Source organism: Scyliorhinus canicula, unplaced genomic scaffold (genome assembly GCF_902713615.1).
Source record: "Scyliorhinus canicula unplaced genomic scaffold, sScyCan1.1, whole genome shotgun sequence".
In the NCBI taxonomy this organism is placed as follows: domain Eukaryota; kingdom Metazoa; phylum Chordata; class Chondrichthyes; order Carcharhiniformes; family Scyliorhinidae; genus Scyliorhinus; species Scyliorhinus canicula.
The window spans coordinates 4,930,424-4,954,234 of NW_024055500.1; the positions used below are offsets into that span (position 1 = coordinate 4,930,424).

General features: G+C 55.6%; 2 protein-coding genes across 2 annotated transcripts in view; both read left to right on the plus strand.

The window, feature by feature from the left end:
* Nucleotides 1–2,203: 2,203 nt before the first annotated feature.
* Nucleotides 2,204–21,384, plus strand: tox4b (TOX high mobility group box family member 4 b). The gene is made up of 5 exons (XM_038788173.1): nucleotides 2,204–2,288; nucleotides 5,333–5,401; nucleotides 10,590–10,832; nucleotides 19,076–19,330; nucleotides 21,013–21,384. The coding sequence occupies exons 1-5, from the start codon at nucleotides 2,283–2,285 to the stop codon at nucleotides 21,382–21,384; spliced, it is 945 nt and encodes a 314-aa protein (XP_038644101.1). The 5' UTR covers nucleotides 2,204–2,282.
* Nucleotides 21,385–21,406: 22 nt separating this feature from the next.
* The window catches only part of LOC119960450 (leishmanolysin-like peptidase 2), a 34,959-nt gene continuing 32,554 nt past the window's right edge, over nucleotides 21,407–23,811 (plus strand). The window contains exon 1 of the mRNA XM_038788174.1: nucleotides 21,407–21,640. Coding sequence (XP_038644102.1) covers nucleotides 21,407–21,640 — 234 coding nt within the window. The remainder of the gene's footprint in view (nucleotides 21,641–23,811) is intronic.

Genomic DNA, 23,811 nt, shown 5'->3' on the forward strand with positions numbered 1-23,811 from the left:
TAGTCCGTGCCTAAATTCCTCCTTCCAAAGTGCATAACCTCACACTTTCCCACATTGTGTTCCATCTGCCACTTCATTGCCCACTCTCCTAGCTTGTCCAAATCCTTCTGCAGCCCCCTTGCTTCCTCAATACTATCCGTCCCTCTACAGATCTTTGAATCATCTGCAAACTTAGCAACAGTGCCTTCAGTTCCTTCCTCCAGATCGTCAATGTATATTGGAGTACTGTGCGTAGTTCTCATCGTCACACTATAGGAAGGGTTAGAGAGGGTTCAGAGGAGATTCACCAGGATATTGCCTGGGCTGGAGCGTTTCAGCGATGAACAGAGGCTGGTTAGGCGAATGTTGTTTTTCTTGGAGTAGAGAAGGGACTTGAGCGAGGTGTATAAAAAATTCAGGGGCATAGATAAGGCAGACAGGAAGAAACCTTTCCACTTAGTGGAGTGGTCAATGATTAGGGAGAACAGATTTAAGGTTGGGGCAGGAGATTCAGAAGGAGTTGAGGAAAACCCTTTTGATTTTAATTTATCATTGTCACATGTCAAGTGGACAGCACAAGTGGCTAGCATTGTGGCTTCACAGCGTCTGGGTCCCAGGTTCGATTCCCCGCTGGGTCACTGTCTGTGCGGAGTCTGCACGTTCTCCCCGTGTCTTCCTGGGTTTCCTCCGGGTGCTCCGGTTTCCTCCCACAGTCCAAAGATGTGCAGGTTAGGTGGATTAGCCAGGGTAAATTGCCCTTAGTGTCCAAAAAAGGTTAGGAGGGGTTATTGGGTTACGGGGATAGGGTGGAAGTGAGGGTTTAAGTGGGTCGGTGCAGACTCGATGGGCCGAATGGCCTCCTTCCACACTGTCAATTCTACGATTAAGACGAGGCAGGCCCGTTCGAAAGTCCGATGGGGAGGTCGCTGCCCGCCGGGGCGTGAACTCTCACCACAATTGACAAGGGTTTGGATGAGCACGAGAAACTGAGGCCGGCCAACGGAACTCGGCCGAACAGACGGCGGCAAAGGCAGTATCAAGAACATCTTTGGGGGGTGGGGGCTAGAAATGAACCCCACCCCATCCAACCAATAAAAAAATCTGGGAGGTTGCTCCTGGGATCTTCCTATGCACCCAGTGTTCCCAATGGTGCTGATTCTCCAAGATATGTTGAGGAGTGAATAAGTGAGGGGATGGTGGGGGAGGGTCAGGAGCAATTCCCACCCTTTTTCCTTGACATCCCAGATGATTGCTGGTTTCCAAGCAGGCAAAGGCGCCGGCCAGCTGCGGGGAGAGGGGAAGGGAAGCGGAAGTGACGTGTCGGGTCCTGATGGCCGCCATCTTGGAGAAGACCCGGTGGGCGCCGCCATCTTGTTTCGCCACGTCGGCGGCCGGAGGCCCCGGGAGGCGGCGGTGACGGGACACTCACACACCCCTCCCCCCCGCCCTTTCCCTCTCCGGACCGACGCTATCGCCCCGACTCCACCCCCACCACACACACACACACAAATATACACACACGGGCTGCCCGCGCTCACCCGTGTCGCCGATGATGATGTACTTGAAGAGATAGGCGTACGACATGGCGGCCTGGCGATCCAGCTGTGCTCCTCCGCTGGACCCGCCCACCCACGCCTTCCAATGGCGGCTCAACCCGTCACTCAACCGCACCCACGCCTCCCATTGGCTGGCAGCTCCGTCACCGACCACACCACCTCCAATTGGGGCGGTGCCCCGTCACTCAAGCGCACCCACGCTTTCCATTGGCTGTCAGCTCCGTCAACGCCCACCCCGCCTGCAAATGGTGCGGTCATCCGTCACCCATCGACAGCCACGCCTCCCATTGGCTGTCAGCACCGTCATCGCCCACTCCATCTCCCATTGGTCCGGTGCCCCTATAACCCCGCCTTCCATGCCCCTCCAATGGCTGGGAGGGCTGTCCATCAAGCAACGCTCGCCGGCCATTTGCTGAGCAGAACGTCAATCAAGATAGGGGGCATCAACCTACGAGTTCGGGGGGGGAACAACACGTGCATTGGTCAGCACCCCCGTCATTCAAAGGGAGGCGGCGCTGATTGGACGGTGTCCCCAATGGAGGCGGGGCGGGAAAGGATGGGAAATGACGCATTTCCGCCTACCATTGGTAGGACACGTCTAACTCCTCCTTACCGGATGCCGCGCAACGGTTCCGGAGGGGGGCCATCTTTGTGCGGGGCGGCGACGGCCGCTCCTGGTGGGGTTGGCGAGGGGGCGGCCATCTTTGTTCGGGGCGAGGGTGGACTGGGAGGGAGAAGGGAGACAAGATGGAGGTGAGGGAGAGGGTGAGGGAGAGGGGGGATGGGCAGGGTTCTCAAATCAAACCCCCCCCCACAGGGGGAGGGGCTTCTCACCCCCCCCCACAGGGGGAGGGACTTCTCCCCCAACCCCCCCCCCCCCCCCCCCCCCACAAACAGGGGACAAATCCCCCTTCCCCCACCAGGGGCAGTACAATTTGTGGGGGGGGAGGGGCAGTGAGGAGGGGGTCTCCTCTTCCCCCCCCCCACCAACCAACCCCCCCCCCCCCATTATTGCCCCTCCCAGAGAGGGACGGAGGGGAAAACGGGTCGTCCCGTAACGGAAGGGTTGACCGTAGTTCGGTGCACAGCAAGATCCCGCAGGCATTTTGGGTCGGGGGTGAGGTGTAGGTGAATCGAGCCCGGCCGGCGATTTGGGGTGCTGGGGGGGGTTACAGAGGGCTGTTTTGGACGGAAGCGAGCGCCATGGTCGGCGCACAGCAAGATCCCGTGAGCGGAGGCAGAGGGGGAACGCCCTGTCGAGGGAGGCCGGCAGCCGGCCGAGACGGAGTCCCGCAGGAGTCCGGTCGACACCCACAGCGCTGACCATCCGACAGTGCAGCACTCCCTCAATTCTGGCAGTGCGGCACTCCCTCAGTACGGGCCCTCTGACAGTGCGGCACTCCCTCAGTACTGACCCTCTGACAGTGCAGCACTCCCTCAGTACTGACCCTCTGACAGTGCGGCACTCCCTCAGTACTGACCCTCTGACAGTGCGGCACTCCCTCAATACTGACCCTCTGACAGTGCGGCACTCCCTCAGTACTGACCCTCTGACAGTGCGGAGCTCCCTCAGTACTGACCCTCTGACAGTGCGGCACTCCCTCAATACTGACCCTCTGACAGTGCGGCGCTCCCTCAGCACTGACCCTCTGACAGTGCGGCACTCCCTCAGTACTGACCCTCTGACAGTGCGGCACTCCCTCAGTACTGACCCTCTGACAGTGCGGCACTCCCTCAGTACTGACCCTCTGACAGTGCGGCACTCCCTCAGTACTGACCCTCTGACAGTGCAGCACTCTCTCAGTACTGACCCTCTGACAGTGCAGCACTCCCTCAGTACTGTCCCTCTGACAGTGCGGCGCTCCCTCAGTACTGACCCTCCGACAGTGCAGCACTCCCTCAGTACTGACCCTCTGACAGTGCAGCGCTCCCTCAGTACTGACCCTCTGACAGTGCGGCACTCCCTCAGTACTGACCCTCTGACAGTGCGGCACTCCCTCAGTACTGACCCTCTGACAGTGCGGCACTCTCTCAGTACTGACCCTCTGACAGTGCGGCACTCCCTCAGTACTGACCCTCTGACAGTGCGGCACTCCCTCAGTACTGACCCTCTGACAGTGCGGCACTCCCTCAGTACTGACCCTCTGACAGTGCGGCGCTCCCTCAGTACTGACACTCTGAGAGTGCGGCACTCCCTCAGTACTGACCCTCTGACAGTGCAGCACTCCCTCAGTACTCACCCTCTGACAGTGCGGCACTCCCTCAGTACTGACCCTCTGACAGTGCGGCACTCCCTCAGTACTGACCCTCTGACAGTGCGGCGCTCCCTCAGTACTGACCCTCTGACAGTGCGGCGCTCCCTCAGTACTGACACTCTGAGAGTGCGGCACTCCCTCAGTACTGACCCTCTGACAGTGCAGCACTCCCTCAGTACTCACCCTCTGACAGTGCGGCACTCCCTCAGTATTGACCCTCTGACAGTGCGGCACTCCCTCAGTACTGACCCTCTGACAGTGCGACACTCCCTCAGTACTGACCCTCTGACAGTGCGGCGCTCACTCAGTACTGACCCTCTGACAGTGCGGCACTCCCTCAGTACTGACCCTCTGACAGTGCGACACTCCCTCAGTACTGACCCTCTGACAGTGCAGCAATCCCTCAGTACTGACCCTCTGACAGTGCGGCACTCCCTCAGTACTGACCCTCTGACAGCGCGGCATTCCCTCAGTACAGACCCTCTGACAGTGTGGCACTCCCTCAGTACTGACCCTCTGACAGCGCGGCATTCCTTCAGTACAGACCCTCTGACAGTGCGGCACTCCCTCAGTACTGACCCTCTGACAGTGCGGCACTCCCTCAGTACTGACCCTCTGACAGTGGAGCGCTCGCTCAGTACTGACCCTCTGACAGTGCGGCACTCCCTCAGTACTGACCCTCTGACAGTGCAGCGCTCCCTCAGTACTGACCCTCTGACAGTGCGGCACTCCCTCAGTACTGACCCTCTGACAGTGCGGCACTCCCTCAGTACTGACCCACTGAGAGTGCGGCACTCCCTCAGTACTGACCCTGTGACAGTGCGGCACTCCCTCAGTACTGACACTCTGACAGTGCGGCACTCCCTCAGTACTGACCCTCTGACAGTGCAGCACTCCCTCAGTACTGACCCTCTGACAGTGCGGCACTCCCTCAGTACTGACCCTCTGACAGTGCGGCACTCCCTCAGTACTGACCCTCTGACAGTGCAGCACTCCCTCAGTACTGACCCTCTGACAGTGCAGCGCTCCCTCAGTACTGACCCTCTGACAGTGCGGCGCTCCCTCAGTACTGACCCTCTGACAGTGCAGCACTCCCTCAGTACTGACCCTCTGACAGTGCAGCACTCCCTCAGTACTGACCCTCTGACAGTGCGGCACTCCCTCAGTACTGACCCTCTGACAGTGCAGCACTCCCTCAGTACTGACCCTCTGACAGTGCAGCACTCCCTCAATACTGACCCTCTGACAGTGCGGCACTCCCTCAGTACTGACCCTCTGACAGTGCAGCGCTCCCTCAGTACTGACCCTCTGACAGTGCGGCACTCCCTCAGTACTGACCCTCTGACAGTGCGGCACTCCCTCAGTACTGACCCTCTGACTGTGCGACACCTGCATTGTGTTATTTTGCCAGCGGTGGGACAGAGATGTTCTATCACATCGCCATTAGCTGCACAGCGAGAGCACGAAGGCCTCCACTGATATTAACTTTTGTCTCGCGAAATGGCTTCTGCCCTAAAAGCCTCTTTTCCTTTTCTCTTACAGTTTCCCAGTGGAGGTGATGCCTACCTGACCATCACTGACTCCAGCCATCCATTCCTGAGTGGAGCAGAGGTGAGCAACCAAAATGGAGAGGAGAGCTGGGCAGAGCAGACAGAGCTTTACTCTGTATCTAACCCCGTGCTGTAGCTGTCCTGGGAGTGTTTGATGGGGTCAGTGTAGAGTGAGCTTTACTCTGTATCTAACCCCGTGCTGTACCTGTCCAGGGAGTGTTTGATAGGGACAGTGTAGAGGGAGCTTTACTCTGTATCTAACCCCGTGCTGTACCTGTCCTGGGAGTGTTTGATGGGGACAGTGTAGGGGGAGCTTTACTCTGTATCTAACCCCGTGCTGTACCTGTCCTGGGAGTGTTTGATGGGGACAGTATAGAGGGAGCTTTACTCTGTATCTAACCCCGTGCTGTACCTGTCCTGGGAGTGTTTGATGGGGACAGTGTAGAGGGAGCTTTACTCTGTATTTAACCCCGTGCTGTACCTGTCCTGGGAGTGTTTGATGGGGACAGTGTAGAGGGAGCTTTACTCTGTATCTAACCCCGTGCTGTACCTGTTCTGGGAGTGTTTGATGGGGACAGTGTAGAGGGAGCTTTACTCTGTATCTAACCCCGTGCTGTACCTGTCCTGGGAGTGTTTGATGGGGACAGTAAGAGGGAGCTTTACTCTGTATCTAACCCCGTGCTGTACCTGCCCTGGGAGTGTTTGATGGGGCCAGTGTAGAGGGAGCTTTACTCTGTATCTAACCCCGTGCTGTACCTGCCCTGGGAGTGTTTGATGGGGACAGTGTAGAGGGAGCTTTACTCTGTATCTAACCCCGTGCTGTACCTGTCCTGGGAGTGTTTGATGGGGACAGTGTAGAGGGAGCTTTACTCTGTATCTAACCCCGTGCTGTACCTGCCCTGGGAGTGTTTGATGGCGACAGTGTAGAGGGAGCTTTACTCTGTATTTAACCCCGTGCTGTACCTGTCCTGGGAGTGTTTGATGGGGACAGTGTAGAGGGAGCTTTACTCTGTATCTAACCCCGTGCTGTACCTGTCCTGGGAGTGTTTGATGGGGACAGTTTAGAGGGAGCTTTACTCTGTATCTAACCCCGTGCTGTACCTGTCCTGGGAGTGTTTGATGGGGACAGTGTAGAGGGAGCTTTACTCTGTATCTAACCCCGTGCTGTACCTGTCCTGGGAGTGTTTGATGGGGACAGTGTAGAGGGAGATTTACTCTGTATCTAACCCCGTGCTGTACCTGCCCTGGGAGTGTTTGATGGGGACAGTATAGAGGGAGCTTTACTCTGTATCTAACCCCGTGCTGTACCTGTCCTGGGAGTGTTTGATGGGGACAGTGTAGAGGGAGCTTTACTCTGTATCTAACCCCGTGCTGTACCTGCCCTGGGAGTGTTTGATGGGGACAGTGTAGAGGGAGCTTTACTCTGTATCTAACCCCGTGCTGTACCTGTCCTGGGAGTGTTTGATGGGGACAGTGTAGAGGGAGATTTACTCTGTATCTAACCCCGTGCTGTACCTGCCCTGGGAGTGTTTGATGGGGACAGTGTAGAGGGGGCTTTACTCTGTATCTAACCCCGTGCTGTACCTGTCCTGGGAGTGTTTGATGGGGACAGTGTAGAGGGAGCTTTACTCTGTATCTAACCCCGTGCTGTACCTGTCCTGGGAGTGTTTGATGGGGACAGTGTAGAGGGAGCTTTACTCTGTATCTAACCCCGTGCTGTACCTGTCCTGGGAGTGTTTGATGGGGACAGTGTAGAGGGAGCTTTACTCTGTATCTAACCCCGTGCTCTACCTGTCCTGGGAGTGTTTGATGGGGACAGTGTAGAGGGAGCTTTACTCTGTATCTAACCCCGTGCTGTACCTGTCCTGGGAGGGTTTGATGGGGACAGTGTAGAGGGAGCTTTACTCTGTATCTAACCCCGTGCTGTACTTGCCCTGGGAGTGTTTGATGGGGACAGTGTCGACGGAGCTTTACTCTGCATCTAACCCTGTGCTGTACCTGTCCTGGGAGTGTTTGATGGGGACAGTGTAGAGGGAGCTTTACTCTGTATCTAACCCCGTGCTGTACCTGTCCTGGGAGTGTTTGATGGGGACAGTGTAGAGGGAGCTTTACTCTGTATCTAACCCGTGCTGTACCTGTCCTGGGAGGGTTTGATGGGGACAGTGTAGAGGGAGCTTTACTCTGTATCTAACCCCGTGCTGTACCTGTCCTGGGAGTGTTTGATGGGGACAGTGTAGAGGGAGCTTTACTCTGTATCTATCCCCGTGCTGTACCTGTCCTGGGAGTGTTTGATGGGGACAGTGTAGAGGGAGCTTTACTCTGTATCTAACCCCGTGCTGTACCTGTCCTGGGAGTGTTTGATGGGGACAGTGTAGAGGGAGCTTTACTCTGTATCTAACCCCGTGCTGTACCTGTCCTGGGGGTGTTTGATGGGGACAGTGTAGAGGGAGCTTTACTCTGTATCTAACCCCGTGCTGTACCTGCCCTGGGAATGTTTGATGGGGACAGTGGAGAGGGAGCTTTACTCTGTATCTAACCCCGTGCTGTATCTGTCCTGGGAGTGTTTGATGGGGACAGTGTAGGGGGAGCTTTACTCTGTATCTAACCCCGTGCTGTACCTGTCCTGGGAGTGTTTGATGGGGACAGTGTAGAGGGAGCTTTACTCTGTATCTACCCCGTGCTGTATCTGTCCTGGGAGTGTTTGATGGGGACAGTGTAGAGGGAGCTTTACTCTGTATCTAACCCCGTGCTGTACCTGTCCTGGGAGTGTTTGATGGGGACAGTGTGGAGGGAGCTTTACTCTGTATCTAACCCCTTGCTGTACCTGTCCTGGGAGTGTTTGATGGGGACAGTGCAGAGGGAGCTTTACTCTGTATCTAACCCCGTGCTGTACCTGTCCTGGGAGTGTTTGATGGGGACAGTGCAGAGTGAGCTTTACTCTGTATCTAACCCCGTGCTGTACCTGAGGATGTGAAGCAAGGGTTAATAGCCAGAAAGAGCCAGGTGGAACATCACAAATTAAAAGAATATGTTATTGAAGCCATTGAAGGATGTTCAAGGTAAGGGAGTGTGACTATAAGCCAAACAGCCTTGAGAAACAAGGCGCATGGCCGGATGATGAGATATGAAATATGGGGGCCGCTTGCAATTATAGCTAACATTTACTTATTAAGCTAAAACTGCTACATTATCATGTGCCAATAGATAACCTCAATATCTACCTCAATGTCTGTAAGATTATGTATTGAAAATATGACAATAACAAATGAATCATGTACTAAACATTTGGTAAAAACAAGCTGTAATCTGTACTGGAGGAAAGCTCAAGTGAATGTAAGAGACAACCCCTTAAAAACACATATAAAAGAAGGTTGCTTTGAGCAAGACTTTGGCACTCTCAGAGAGGTGTTTCTTAGAGAGCGGCCCCGATCGCAATAAAGAATATTCTGAAGTACGGACGTGTTCGAGATCGTTTCTTCCGGACTGAGAGACAAGTGAATTAGACTCGCATTCACATACCTGTCCTGGGAGTGTTTGCTGGGGACAGTGTAGAGGGAGCTTTACTCTGTATCTAACCTCGTGCTGTGCCTGTCCTGGGAGTGTTTGATGGGGACAGTGTAGAGGGAGCTTTACTCTGTATCTAACCCCGTGCTGTACCTGCCCTGGGAGTGTTTGATGGGGACAGTGTGGAGGGAGTTTTACTCTGTATCTAACCCCGTGCTGTACCTGTCCTGGGAGTGTTTGATGGGGACAGTGTAGAGGGAGCTTTACTCTGTATCTAACCCCCTGCTGTACCTGTCCTGGGAGTGTTTGATGGGGACAGTGTAGAGGGAGCTTTACTCTGTATCTAACCCCGTGCAGTACCTGTCCTGGGAGTGTTTGATGGGGACAGTGTAGAGGGAGCTTTACTCTGTATCTAACCCCGTGCTGTATCTGTCCTGGGAGTGTTTGATGGGGACAGTGTAGAGGGAGCTTTACTCTGTATCTAACCCCGTGCTGTACCTGTCCTGGGAGTGTTTGATGGGGACAGTGTAGAGGGAGCTTTACTCTGTATCTAACCCCGTGCTGTACCTGTCCTGGGAATATTTGATGGGGACAGTGTGGAGGGACCTTTACTCTGTATCTAACCCCGTGCTGTACCTGTCCTGGGAGTGTTTGATGGGTACAGTGTAGAGGGAGCTTTACTCTGTATCTAACCCCGTGCTGTACCTGTCCTGGGAGTGTTTGATGGGGACAGTGTAGAGGGAGCTTTACTCTGTATCTAACCCCGTGCAGTACCTGTCCTGGGAGTGTGTGATGGGGACAGTGTAGAGGCAGGTTTACTCTGTATCTAACCCCGTGCTGTACCTGTCCTGGGAGTGTTTGATGGGGACAGTGTAGAGGGAGCTTTACTCTGTATCTAACCCCGTGCAGTACCTGTCCTGGGAGTGTGTGATGGGGACAGTGTAGAGGGAGCTTTACTCTGTATCTAACCCCGTGCTGTACCTGTCCTGGGAGTGTTTGATGGGGGTGTAGAGGGAGCTTTACTCTGTATCTAACCCCGTGCAGTACCTGTCCTGGGAGTGTGTGATGGGGACAGTGTAGAGGGAGCTTTACTCTGTATCTAACCCCGTGCTGTACCTGTCCTGGGAGTGTTTGATGGGGGTGTAGAGGGAGCTTTACTCTGTATCTAACCCCGTGCTGTACCTGTCCTGGGAGTGTTTGATGGGGACAGTGTAGAGGGAGCTTTACTCTGTATCTAACCCGGTGCTGTACCTGTCCTGGGAGTGTTTGATGGGGACAGTGTAGAGGGAGCTTTACTCTGTATCTAACCCCGTGCTGTACCTGTCCTGGGAGTGTTTGATGGGGACAGTGTAGAGGGAGCTTTACTCTGTATCTAACCCCCTGCTGTACCTGTCCTGAGAGTGTTTGATGGGGACAGTGTAGAGGGAGCTTTACTCTGTATCTAACCCCGTGCTGTCCCTGTCCTGGGAGTGTTTGATGTGGACAGTGTAGAGGGAGCTTTACTCTGTATCTAACCCCGTGCTGTACCTGTCCTGGGAGTGTTTGATGGGGACACTGTAGAGGGAGCTTTACTCTGTATCTAACCCCGTGCTGTACCTGTCCTGGGAGTGTTTGATGTGGACAGTGTAGAGGGAGCCTTACTCTGTATCTAACCCCGTGCTGTACCTGTCCTGGGAGTGTTTGATGTGGGAGGATTGGGGAGCGTTCCCATGTCTCTAACCGCCCTGTGCCTTCTTTCTCCACAGACCTTCCACACTCCCAGTCTGGGTGATGAGGAGTTTGAGATTCCCCCCATCTCCCTGCCCCTGGAATCGGACCCCTCGCTCGCCGCCGCGGACGTCAGCTGCCACTTCGACCTGACGGACCCTTCCAGCTCGCAGGACAATGGCTTCAGCACTCAGTTCTCCTCCGCGCCCCTCGACCTGCCCATGACCCTGTCACAGGGGGTCATCGAGCAGGGTGGTGAGCTGATCAGCAGTCTGTCCATGGTAACGTGCGATGTACTGCGTCGCTTTCTATTGCAATCGTCGCTTCCTTCGAATCATTTGGACAGGCCATTCATCCCCAGGACATATCCTGTCCTGCCCTCCCCCTCCCCTGCCCATTCCAGCCCCATTCCTGAGCATTTTCCCAATCAAGTTTTACCCAAAATCCCCAATTAATTTGTTGATATTGATTGTCACATGTGGCGAAGTACAGTGAAAAGTATTTTTATGTGGCCGAGGGAACGTACACAGTACGTACGCAGTCGACACAAGAATAATCAACAGAGAACATTGGCAAATGGTACATCGACAAACAGTGATTGGTTACAGTGCAGATCAAGGGGACAAACAAATCAAATACTTGAGCAAGAGCAGCATAGGGCGTTGTGAATAGTGTTCTTACAGGGAACAAATCAGTCCGAGGGGGAGTCGTTGAGGAGTCTGGTAGCTGTGGGGAAGAAGCTGTGTCTGGATGTGCGGGTCTTCAGGCTTCTGTACCTCCTGCCTGATGGAAGGGTCTGGAAGAAGGCAATGCCTGGGTGGGAGGGGTCTCTGATAATGCTGCCTGCCTCCCTGAGGCAGCGGGAGGTGTAGACAGAATCAATGTGGGGGTGGCAAGCTTGTCTGATGGGTTGGGCTGAGTTCACCACACTCTGCAGTTTCTTGCGATCTTGGGCCGAGCAATTGCCATACCAGGCTGTGATGCAGCCGGATAGGATGCTCTCTATCGCACATCTGTAGAAGTTTGTGAGAGTCGATGCAGACGTGCCGAATTTCTTTAGCTTCCCTAGGAAGTAGAGATGTTGTTGGGCTTTCTTGACGTCAACGTTGAGTGGACCAGGACAGACTGTTGGTGATGGTGACCCCCAGGAACTTAAAGCTATCGACCATCTCCACTTCGGAGCCGTAGATATTGATGGGAGTGTGTGTCGTGCTGCGCTTCCTGAAGTCGATGATCAGTTCCTTAGTCTTTCCCACATTTAGAGAGAGGTTGTTTTCGGTACACCGTGCAACCAAGTGATTTATCTCCCTCCTGTAATCTGATTTGTCGTTGCTTGAGATACGACCCACCGCAGTCGTATCATCCGCAAACTTATAGATTGAATTGGAGTGAAATCTTGCCACACAGTCGTGTGTGTGTGTGTATAGGGAGTACAGTAGAGGGCTGTCGAGTGTGAACCACCTTCCAGATCACGTAAACGCGCTGCATTTAATACAAAATTCTGGTCCCAGCGTTTATTCTCAATCCCTAATTGCCCCCTGGAGGTGGTGGTGGGTAGGCCGCCATTTTTGAACCAGCTGCGATCCCGTGTGGGGTAAGTACACCCACCGTGCTGTTAGGGAGGGAGTTCCCGGGATTCTACCCCAGCCACAGTGAAGGAACGGCCGATATATTCCCCAGTCGGGATGGGGAGTGACTCGGAGGGGAACCTCCAGGTGGTGGGGGGGGGGTTCCCCGTGTGTCTGCCACCCCCCTTCGTCCTTCTAGACGGTAACGGGCCGTGGGTTTGGAAGGTGCTGTCGAAGGAGTTCCCGCGGGGCGTCTTGTAGACGGTGCACACGGCTGCCGCTGTGCGTCGGGGGGGTGGAGGGAGCGGATGTTCGTGGTCAGCGTGTCGATCGAGCGGAGCTGCTTTGTCCTGGATGGTGTCGAGAGAGTGCCTGAAATCTTCATTTTCATTGGTGTCTCACCAGGTGGGGTGTTTGAAGTCTTAAAACAGGTTATAGCTTGTTTCGTCAAACCCTCTGTGGGGTCAGTCTTGAAAGTGACTCGTAGCAAACGCTCATTCGGGTTCAATCAGGAGTATAGTTTATTCATACATTCAAACCAGGGAGAATGCTCGTTGCACGCACAAACGGATGGCACAGGAAAGATCCGAGTTCTGCTCTTTCAAAAATACTATACGTGGTTACGAACGCGCGCGAATGTCAGAGCCCTGGATGTCAGAGTGTGTTCGTTCGTGGAGGCGGGCTAGCTGAAGGCAGGAGTTGTTGAATTCCTTCAAGGTTGGTGATGAGCTTGGTACAGACAGAACCGGTCTCCAAGCGATGGGAGGAATCTTCCAGAGAATCGGGCTTTGGGGGGTGGGGGGGGGGGGAGATTCAGGCTTGAGGCAGGCTTTGTGGTCACCCTGGAGTCCTGCTGTGCTGTCGTCAGGCTGGGTGTTAAAGGCAGACTTGCCCGAGAGCCCGGGAATGTAACGTGAAACCTTTCCAAACGCCCAGAGGAGCTTCGCCCGTGGACGAGTCCGTTTTCGGTTCAGAATCCGTTTCCGTGTCTCTGGTCAAAATCCATTGCTCACACTTTCAGAGATCGATGGTGGCTGTTGGCGCCTCCGCTGGTATAACAAGTTTCGAATGGCTCTTTGTTACAAGTCCAGGCTGGAGAGACAGACCTCCCAACGCTCCCATTTTTAATTGAGTGCAATTGGGGTCCACACAACGATGGGGGTGAGGTTCCACAACGGTGAAGGTTGAGCGTTGTCCGGCTATTCCTGGTTCACGTTCCCAGGATTGCAGCCAAAGGATTGGAGGGTCATGTGCCGACAAAAGTCCATTTTCAAATATGCAGAAAGGTTTGCTTTGCATGGTTTATGATTCCTTTCCTGTCTTATGGACTTAACTGTCGATGGAGCGGGGCTGCTTTGTCCTGGATGGTGTCCAGCTTCTCGAGTGCGGTTGGGAGCCGCGTTCATCCAGGCAAGTGGAGAGTCTCCCATCACCCTCCTGATTTGTGTCCTTGTCGATGGTGGACAGGCTTTGGGAGGGGGGGGGGGGGTCAGGAGGTGAGTTACTCTCCGCAGGATTCCCAGCCTCTGACATGCCCTGGTAGCCACAGTATTTATATGGCTGGGTCCAGTTCAGTTTCTGATCAATGGTAACCCCCAGGATGTGGGCGATTCAGCGATGGTAACGCCATTGAATGGTCAAGGGGGCGATGGTTAGATCCTCTCTTGTAGGAGATGGTCATTGCCTGGGGCTTGTGTGGCGTGAATGTAACTTGCCCCTTGTCAGCCCCAAGCCTGGATATTGTCCAGGTTTTGCTGCATTTGGACAGGGACGGCTTCAGTATCTGAGGAGTCGCGAATGGTGCTGAACATTGTGCAGTCATCCACAAACATCCCCACTTCTGACCTTATGATGGGAGGGAGGTCATTGATGAAGCAGCTGGAGATGGTTAGGCCGAGGACCCTACCCTGAGGAACCCCTGCAGTGATGCCCTGGAGCTGAGATGATTGACCTCCACCCACCACAACCATCTTCCTTTGTGCCGGGTATGACTCCAACCAGCGGAGAGTTTTCCCCCTGATTCCCATTGACCCCAGTTTAGCTCGGGCTCCTTGATGCCACACTCGGTCAAATGCTGCCTGGATGTCGAGGGCAGTCACTCTCACCTCACCTCTGGCATTCAGCTCTTTTGTCCGTGTTTGAACCAAGGCTGTAATGAGGTCAGGAGCTGAGTGACCCTGGGCGGAACCTAAACTGAGCGACCGTGAGGTTATTGCTGAGTAAGTGCCGCTTGATGCCTCCTCCCATCACTTTGCTGATGATGGAGAGTAGGCCGATAGGGCGGTAATTGGCCGGGTTGGATTTGTCCTGTTTCTTGTGTACAGGACACACCTGGACAAGTTTGCACATTGCCGGGTAGATGCCAGTGTTGTCGCTGCACTGGAACACCTTGGTTAGGGTGGGGGGGTGTGGGGAGAGGGGGGTGCAGCAAGTTCTGGAGCCTTCAATCCTATTGCCGGGATATTGTCAGGGTCCACAGCCGTTGCCGTACCCAGTGCCTTCAGCCGTTTCTTGTTATCGTGTGGAGTGAATCGTATTGGCTGAAGACTGACATCCGTGATGGTGGGGACCTCCTGAGGAGACCGAGATGCCCCCCCCCCCCCTCGCTCAACCTGTCCGTACCTCTCTGTGTCCTCCCCACAGCTCGCATTCCCATCTGGCACTACTAGCTCTGGCGAGGATAACCTGGAACCTCAGAAGGGCAAAGACAAGTTGACGGATTGGGCAGGCAGGCGGCAGATACAGTTCAACGCCGTGAAGTATGAGGAGATGCATTTTGACAACAAGGATATGGAAAGTCAGGATAAAATCGAGGAGGAAGGTTCACTGGATCGATCCCGGGTGTGGCGGGATCTTCGTACGAGGAGAGGTTGAGGAGATGGGAGGGGAGCCCTCTACACATTGGGAGCTTAGAACAAGGAGAGACGTATTGAAGATCATGAGGGTAGACATCAGACCATAAGACATAGAACAGTACAGCACAGAACAGGCCCCTCGGCCCTCGATGCTGTGCCGAGCAATGATCACCCCACTCAAACCCATGTATCCACCCCACACCCGCAACCCAACAACCACCCCCCCCCCCCCCCCACAACCTTACATGGGAGCAGAATTAGGCCACTCGGCCCATCGAGTCTGCTCCGCCATTCAATCATGGCTGATATTTTTCTCACCCCCGTTCTCCTGCCTTCTCCCCATAACCCCTGATCCCCTTATTGATCAAGAACCTATCGATCTCCGTCTTAAAGACACTCAGTGAATTGGCCTCTGTAACGAAAAGGGTTTCCTTTACTCCACAACAGGCCGGTAATGGGGGTCACAGATAACCGTGGGTGTCTCTCTCCTGTGATGGTGAAATGTCACCCAGAAGCGCCCCACGAGTGCACCTTCACGAGAGAGAGAGAAAGAGGGACCACTGTTTATTCCTGGCCAGTAGCCGCTCTGAGTGAGCGTGTTCGAAGCGCTCCGATTCCCTTTTCCGGTCCTTGACTACGGGATTATGTCCTGGCGATCATTGTGACTTGACCAGACAGTGCAAGGATGAGGCTACAATAATGGTAGTTTTAAAATAATTGATGTATTCAAGAGAAATCAAGTCTTCTGCAACTCCGATTAACCCACACACACACACACCGATTATGAAATACTCTGTGTAAAACATGAGACTGAACGGCAAATCTAAAATTCTTACAATTTACACATTAGCGACGCAAACACAGATACATTCACTCACCCACCCCCCCAAACCTCAACTAGCTATACTAATTGGGAGTTTTCTGTGAGCTGGAGGAATATACTCACCGCTCCACGGACAGGATAGTTAAAGAAAAATGTTGACACAGATTTCTTTCGATCTTCTTCCAAACCGCCTGGTCTTTGCGGCTGTTGCTCCTTCACTTCTCGTGGTCTCTTTTCAGCCAGGCGAAGCGTGTGTCAGGCAAGGGAGGAGAGCTTCTTTTAGGAGAGTGGAGTTCTTGCAGGAGGGAAGAGTTCTTCAAGAACAAAGAAAATCACAGCACAGGAACAGGCCCTTCGGCACTCCCAGCCTGTGCTGATCCAGATCCTTTATCTAAACCTGTCACCTATTTTCCAAGGTCTGTTCCCCGCCCGTTCATATATCATAGATTATCATAGAATTTACAGTGCAGAAGGAGGCCGCTCGGCCCATCGAGTCCACACCGGCTCTTGGAAAGAGCACCCTACCCAAGGTCAACACCTCACCCTATCCCCATAACCCAGTTATCCCACCCGACACTAAGGGGCAATTTATCATGGCCAATCCACCTAACCTGCACATCTTTGGACTGTGGGAGGAAACCGGAGCACCCGGAGGAAACCCACGCAGACACGGGGAGAACGTGCAGACTCCGCACAGACAGTGACCCAAGCCGGAATCGAACCTGGGACCCTGGAGCTGTGAAGCAATTGTGCTATCCACAATGCTATCGTGCCCGCCTCTACTACCTCCGCTGGCAAAGCGTTCCAGACACCCACCACCCTCTGTGTGAAAAACTTTCCACGCACATCTCCCTTAAACATTCCCCCTCTCACCTTGAAATCGTGACCCCCACTCTTGGGAAAAGCTTGTTGCTATCCACCCTGTCCATACCTCTCATAATTTTGTAGACCTCAATCAGGTCCCCCCTCAACTTCCGTCTTTCCAACTAAAACAATCCTAATCTACTCAACCTTTCTTCATAGCTAGCACCCTCCATACCAGGCAACATCCTGGTGAACCTCCTCTGCACCCTCTAAAGCATCCACATCCTTCTGGTAATGTGGCGATCAGAAGTGCACGCAGTATTCCAAATGTGGCCTAACCAAAGTCCGATACAACTGTAACATGACCTGCCGACTCTTGGACTCGATACCCCGTCCGATGAAGGCAAGCATGCTGTATGCCTTCTTGACCACTCTATCGACCTGCGTTGCCACCTTCAGGGTACAATGGACCTGAACTCCCAGATCTCTCTGTACATCAATTTTCCCCAAGACCCTTCCATTGACCATATAGTCCACTCTTGAATTAGATCTTCCAAAATACATCACCTCGCATTTGCCTGGATTGAACTCCATCTGCCATTTCTCTGCCTAACTCTCCAATCTATCTATATTTTGCTGTATTCTCTGACAGTCCTCCTCGCTATCTGCAACCACCAATCTTAGTATCATCTGCAAACTTGCTAATCAGACCACCTATACCTTCCTCCAGGTCATTTATGTAGATCACAAGTATTTAGACTTGACTGAATGGGTCAAACACTGACCCTCACACCGGTGAGTTCTAGAACAAAGGAAGCCTTTCTGATTGTTGACAGAATTGAAGTGATCAAGTTCCCCAATCACAAGGTGCCATCATGTCATTTGATTTTAATCCGTGCCCTTACAAAAAGCTTGCAATGTCTCTGGTTTCTGCTGATCTAATCATAGTCATAGAATTTACAGTGCAGAAGGAGGCCATTCGGCTCATCGAGTCTGCACCGGCTCTTGGAAAGAGCACCCTACCCAAGGTCAACACCTCCACCCTATCCCCATAACTCAGTAACCCCACCCAACACTAAGGGCAATTTTGGACACTGAGGGCAATTTAGCCTGGCCAATCCACCTAACCCGCACATCTTTGGACTGTGGGAGGAAACCGGAGCACCCGGAGGAAACCCACGCAAACACGGGGAGGACGTGCAGACTCCGCACAGACAGTGACCCAAGCCGGGAATCGAACCTGGGACCCGTGAAGCGATTGTGCTACCCACAATGCTACCGTGCTGCCCTGATCTGCCCATTTAAAATGGAATGCACTGTTCCAACATGTCCAGTTGATTTTGGTCCTTTGATGCAGTTTGCAAAAACTTACACCTCCACAGCCTTCTGCGGCAAAGAGTTCCACAGATTCACCCACCCCCGGCTGAAGAAATTCCTCCTCATCTCTGTTTTAAAGGATCGTCCCTTTAGTCTGAGATGGTGAATCCTCTGCTTCTAGTTTTTCCTACAAGTGGAAACATCCTCTCCACGTCCACTCTATTTGGGCAGCACGGTAGCATTGTGGATAGCACAATTGCTTCACAGCTCCAGGGTCCCAGGTTCGATTCCGGCTTGGGTCACTGTCTGTGCGGAGACTGCACGTCCTCCCCGTGTGTGCGTGGGTTTCCTCCGGGTGCTCCGGTTTCCTCCCACAGTCCAAGGACGTGCAGGTTAGGTGGATTGGCCATGATAAATTTCCCTTAGTGTCCAAAATTGCCCTTAGTGTTGGGTGGCGTTACTGGGTTATGGGCTTAAGGTGGAGGTGTTGACCTTGGGTAGGGTGCTCTTTCCAAGAGCCGGTGCAGACTCGATGGGCCGAATGGCCTTCTTCTGCGCTGTAAATTCTATGATATCCAGGCCTCCCAGTATCCTGTAAGTTTCAATAAGATCCCCCCTCATCCTTCTAAACTCCGAGTACAGACCCAGAGTTCTCAACCGTTCCTCATACGACAAGCTCTTCATTCCAGGTATCGTTCTTGTGAACCTCCCTCTGGACCCTTTCCAAGGCCCCAGCACGTCCTTCCTTAGATACGGGGGCCCAAACTGCTCACAATACTCCAAATGGGGTCTGACCATAGCCTCAGAAGTACATCCCTGGTCTTGTATTCTACCCCATACCCCCGTGCATCGATGGTGCCCAATCCACCCTAACCTGCGCGTCTTTGGACTGTGGGAGGAAACCGGAGCACCCGGAGGAAACCCACACAGACACGAGGGAGAACGTCCAGACTCCGCACAGACAGTGACCCTAACCCGGGAATCGAACCTGGGACCCTGGAGCTGCGAAGCAGCAGTGCTAACTACTGTGCCAACGTGCTGCCCAGTAACAGGCAGGCGATGGTACAAACGGGTGTCAGGCGGTTTTCTGGCCACCCTCCTTTCCATCGCGGGAGGGGTATCTCTCTCTCTCTCTCATTCCCTCTCTCTCCTTGCAGGATCTCGGGCAGTCAGTGACCGCCCAGGAGGAGCCCCCGCTCACCATGAATATCTCGCTGGCCGATGGGAACCGGACCCTGTACACACACAGTCAGCTGACCACCATCGATCACTCGGAACTCAGCTCCCAGCTGGGCCTGACCCTGGGCAGCAGCAGCATCCTCCAGCAAACTCACTCTCCAGAGCAACAGAAATCGGCCACTCCCTCACCGGCCAGTTCCATCCAAGAGGAGGAGGTGGAGGATGTCAGGAGGGTACGCTGCCCCCTCGGGCCTTCTGTCTCCCTCGGGGCTCTGTCTCCCTCGAGGCTCTGTCTCTCCCTCGGGCTCTGTCTCCCCCTCGGGGCTCTGTGTCTCCCCCTCGGGGCTCTGTGTCTCCCCCTCGGGGCTCTGTGTCTCCCCCTCGGGGCTCTGTGTCTCCCCCTCGGGCTCTGTCTCTCCCTCGGGGCTCTGTCTCTCCCTCGGGCTCTGTCTCTCCCTCGGGGCTCTGTCTCTCCCTCGGGCTCTGTGTCTCTCCCTCGGACTCTGTCTCTCCCTCGGGCTCTGTGTCTCTCCCTCGGGCTCTGTCTCTCCCTCGGGCTCTGTTTCTCCCCCTCGGGCTCTGTCTCCCTCGGGCTCTGTGTCTCTCCCTCGGGCTCTGTCTCCCTCGGGCTCTGTGTCTCTCCCTCGGGCTCTGTGTCTCTCCCTCGGGCTCTGTGTCTCCCTCGGGCTCTGTGTCTCTCCCTCGGTCTCTGTCTCTCCCTCGGGGCTCTGTGTCTCTCCCTCGGGCTCTGTCTCTCCCTCGGGCTGTGTCTCTCCCTCGGGCTGTGTCTCTCCCTCGGTCTCTGTGTCTCCCTCGGGCTCTGTGTCTCTCCCTCGGGCTCTGTGTCTCTCCCTCGGGCTGTGTCTCTCCCTCGGGCTCTGTCCCTCTCCCTCTGGCACTGTGTCTCTCCCTCGGGCTCTGTGTCTCTCCCTCGGGCTCTGTGTCTCTCCCTCGGGCTCTGTGTCTCTCCCTCGGGCTCTGTGTCTCCCCCTCGGGCTCTGTGTCTCTCCCTCGGGCTCTGTGTCTCCCTCGGGCTCTGTGTCTCTCCCTCGGGCTCTGTGTCTCTCCCTCGGGCTCTGTGTCTCTCCCTCGGGCTCTGTGTCTCCCCCTCGGGCTCTGTGTCTCTCCCTCGGGCTCTGTGTCTCTCCCTCGGGCTCTGTGTCTCTCCCTCGGCCTCTGTGTCTCCCTCGGGCTCTGTGTCTCTCCCTCGGCCTCTGTGTCTCCCTCGGGCTCTGTGTCTCTCCCTCGGTCTCTGTCTCTCCCTCGGGCTCTGTGTCTCTCCCTCGGCCTCTGTGTCTCCCTCGGGCTCTGTGTCTCTCCCTCGGTCTCTGTCTCTCCCTCGGGCTCTGTGTCTCTCCCTCGGGCTCTGTGTCTCTCCCTCGGGCTCTGTGTCTCTCCCTCGGGCTCTGTGTCTCTCCCTCGGGGTCTGTCTCCCCCTCGGGCTCTGTGTCTCTCCCTCGGGCTCTGTGTCTCTCCCTCGGGCTCTGTGTCTCTCCTTCGGGCTCTGTGTCTCTCCCTCGGGGTCTGTCTCCCCCTCGGGCTCTGTGTCTCTCCCTCGGGCTCTGTGTCTCTCCCTCGGGCTCTGTGTCTCTCCCTCGGGCTCTGTCTCCCCCTCGGGCTCTGTGTCTCCCTCGGGCTCTGTGTCTCTCCCTCGGGCTCTGTGTCTCTCCCTCGGGCTGTGTGTCTCTCCCTCGGGCTCTGTGTCTCTCCCTCGGGCTCTGTGTCTCTCCCTCGGGGCTCTGTGTCTCTCCCTCGGGGCTCTGTGTCTTTCCCTCGGGCTCTGTGTCTCTCCCTTGGGCTCTGTCTCCCCCTCGGGCTCTGTGTCTCTCCCTCGGGCTCTCTGTCTCCCTCGGGGTCTCTTTCCCCCCCCCCCCGGCTCTCCCTCCGCCCTCGGTAACTGTCCTCTCCCTTGCAGATTGTCACAGAGAAGCGTTCGGTGCTGGAGGAACGAGCCGCGGTGGAGGAGAGGGAGCGAGCCGTGTTGGAGGCCAGCAAGAAGGCCAAGGGGCCCAAGAAGAAGAAGAAGAAAGATCCCAACGAGCCTCAGAAGCCGGTCTCGGCCTACGCCCTCTTCTTCCGCGACACTCAGGCCGCCATCAAGGGACAGAACCCCAATGCCACGTTCGGGGAAGTCTCCAAGATCGTGGCCTCGATGTGGGACAGCCTGGGGGAGGAGCAAAAACAGGTGAGTGAGAACATCAGGACCTGGGTGTGTGCACGAGGATCTCTGGGTTGGTATGCACGAGGATCTCTGGGTTGGTATGCACGAGGATCTCTGGGTTGGTAAGCACGAGGATCTCTGGGTTGGTATGCACGAGGATCTCTGGGTTGGTTTGCACGAGGATCTCTGGGTTGGTATGCACGAGGATCTCTGGGTTGGTATGCACGAGGATCTCTGGGTTGGTATGCACGAGGATCTCTGGGTTGGTATGCACGAGGATCTCTGGGTTGGTATGCACGAGGATCTCTGGGTTGGTGTGCATGAGGAGCTCTGGGTGGGTGTGCACGAGGAGCTCTGGGTTGGTGTGCATGAGGAGCTCTGGGTTGGTATGCACGGGAATCTCTGGGTGGGTGTGTGCACAAGGATCTCTGGGTGGGTGTGCACGAGGATCTGGGTGTGTGCACGAGGATCTGGGTGTGTGCACGAGGATCTGGGTGTGTGCATGAGGATCTGGGAGTGTGCACGAGGATCTGGGTGTGTGCACGAGGATCTGGTGTGTGCATGAGGATCTGGGCGTGTGCACGAGGATCTGGGTGTGTGCACAAGGATCTGGGTGTATGCATGAGGATCTGGGTGTGCGCGCCCGAGGATCACGGGGGAGTGGATGTGCATGAGGAACTCGGGGTGGGTGTGTGCATCAGGATCTGCTTGTGTGCACGAGGGTCACTGGGTATATGTGTGCAGGAGGATCTTGGGGGTAGGTGTCTGCACGAGGATCTCTGGGTGTGTGTGCACGAGGATCTCTGGGTGTGTGTGCATGAGGATTACTGTGTGAGCGAGGATGTGCGCGCTCGCAGGAGGATCTGTGTGTGCGTGTGCACGAGGATCGCTGCATGTGTGCACGAGGATCACTGCACGAGGATGGCTGTGCACGTGCACGAGGATGGCTGTGTGCGTGCATGAGGATCGCTGTGTGCGTGCATGAGGATCTCTGGATGTGTGCGTGAGCATCTCTGTGTGCGTGTGCACAAGGATCTCGGTGTGTGTGCATGAGGATTGTGTGTGTGCACGAGGATGTGTGTGTGTGCGCACGAGGATGTGTGTGTGCGCGCACGAGGATCTGTGTGTGTGTGCACGAGGATCTGTGTGTGTGCGCACAAGGATCGGTGTGTGCACGCACGAGGATCTCTGGGTGTTTGTGTGTGCCTGAGGATCGCTGTGTGTGTGTGCACTCAGATCGCTGTGTGTGTGTGCACGAGGATTGCTGTGCGAGTGTGCACGAGGATTGCTGTGCGAGTGTGCACAAGGATCGCTGTGCCTGTGTGCATGAGGATCACTGCATGTGTGCACGAGGATCGCTGTGCTTTTGTGCACGAGGATCGCTGTGTGTGCACGCACAAGGATCGTTGTGTGTGTGCGCACGAGGATCACTGTGTGCGCACAAGGGGAACTCTGGTGTGTGCGCACGAGGATCTCTGGGTGGGTGTGCGCGAGGATTACTGTGCGCGTGCACGAGGATCGCTGTGTGTGCACGAGGATGGCTGTGTGTGCACGAGGATGGCTGTGTGTGCACAAGGATGGCTGTGTGTGTGCATGAGGATCACTATGCGTGCACAGGATCACTGTGCATCCACGAGGATCTCTGGATGTGTGCGTGAGCATCTCTGTGTGCGTGTGCACAAGGATCTCTGGGTGTGTGTGTGTGCACGAGGATCTCTGGGCGTGAGAGTGCACGAGGATCTGGGGGTGTGTGCACAAGAATCTGTAGGTGTGTGTGTGTGCATGAGGTGCGGGGGTAAGTGGGTGAGGGACAGTGTGTGTGGGTACGGGGGGTGACGGACAGTGTGTGGGGGGTGTGAAGGACAGTGTGTGGGTGAGGGACAGTGTGTGTGGGTGCGGGGGGGGTGAGGGACAGTGTGTGGGGGGGGTGAGGGACAGTGTGTGTGGGTGCGGGGGGGGTGAGGGACAGTGTGTGGGGGGGGGTGAGGGACAGTGTGTGTGGGTGCGGGGGGGGTGAGGGACAGTGTGTGGGGGGGGTGAGGGACAGTGTGTGTGGGTGCGGGGGGGGTGAGGGACAGTGTGTGGGGGGGGTGAGGGACAGTGTGTGGGGGGGGTGAGGGACAGTGTGTGGGGGGGGTGAGGGACAGTGTGTGGGGGGGGTGAGGGACAGTGTGTGGGGGGGTGAGGGACAGTGTGTGTGGGGGGTGAGGGACAGTGTGTGTGGGGGTGAGGGACAGTGTGTGTGGGTGCTGGGGGGGTGAGGGACAGTGTGTGGGGGGAGTGAGGGACAGTGGGTGTGGGGGGGGTGAGGGACAGTGTGTGGGGGGGGTGAGGGACAGTGTGTGGGGGGGGTGAGGGACAGTGTGTGGGGGGGGTGAGGGACAGTGTGTGGGGGGGGGGTGAGGGACAATGTGTGGGGGGGTGAGGGACAGTGTGTGGGGGGAGGGGGGGGGTGAGGGACAGTGTGTGTGGGTGTGGGGGGGGGGTGAGGGACAGTGTGTGTGGGTGTGGGGGACAGTGTGTGGGGGGTGAGGGACAGTGTGTGCGGGGGGG

Excerpts from the sequence above, each read along its gene's own strand:
- tox4b (XM_038788173.1), top strand. Across the intron at positions 5,402-10,589 it reads CATTCCTGAGTGGAGCAGAG|ACCTTCCACACTCCCAGTCT; the intron begins GTGAGCAACCAA and ends CTTTCTCCACAG. Across the intron at positions 10,833-19,075 it reads TGATCAGCAGTCTGTCCATG|GATCTCGGGCAGTCAGTGAC; the intron begins GTAACGTGCGAT and ends CTCTCCTTGCAG.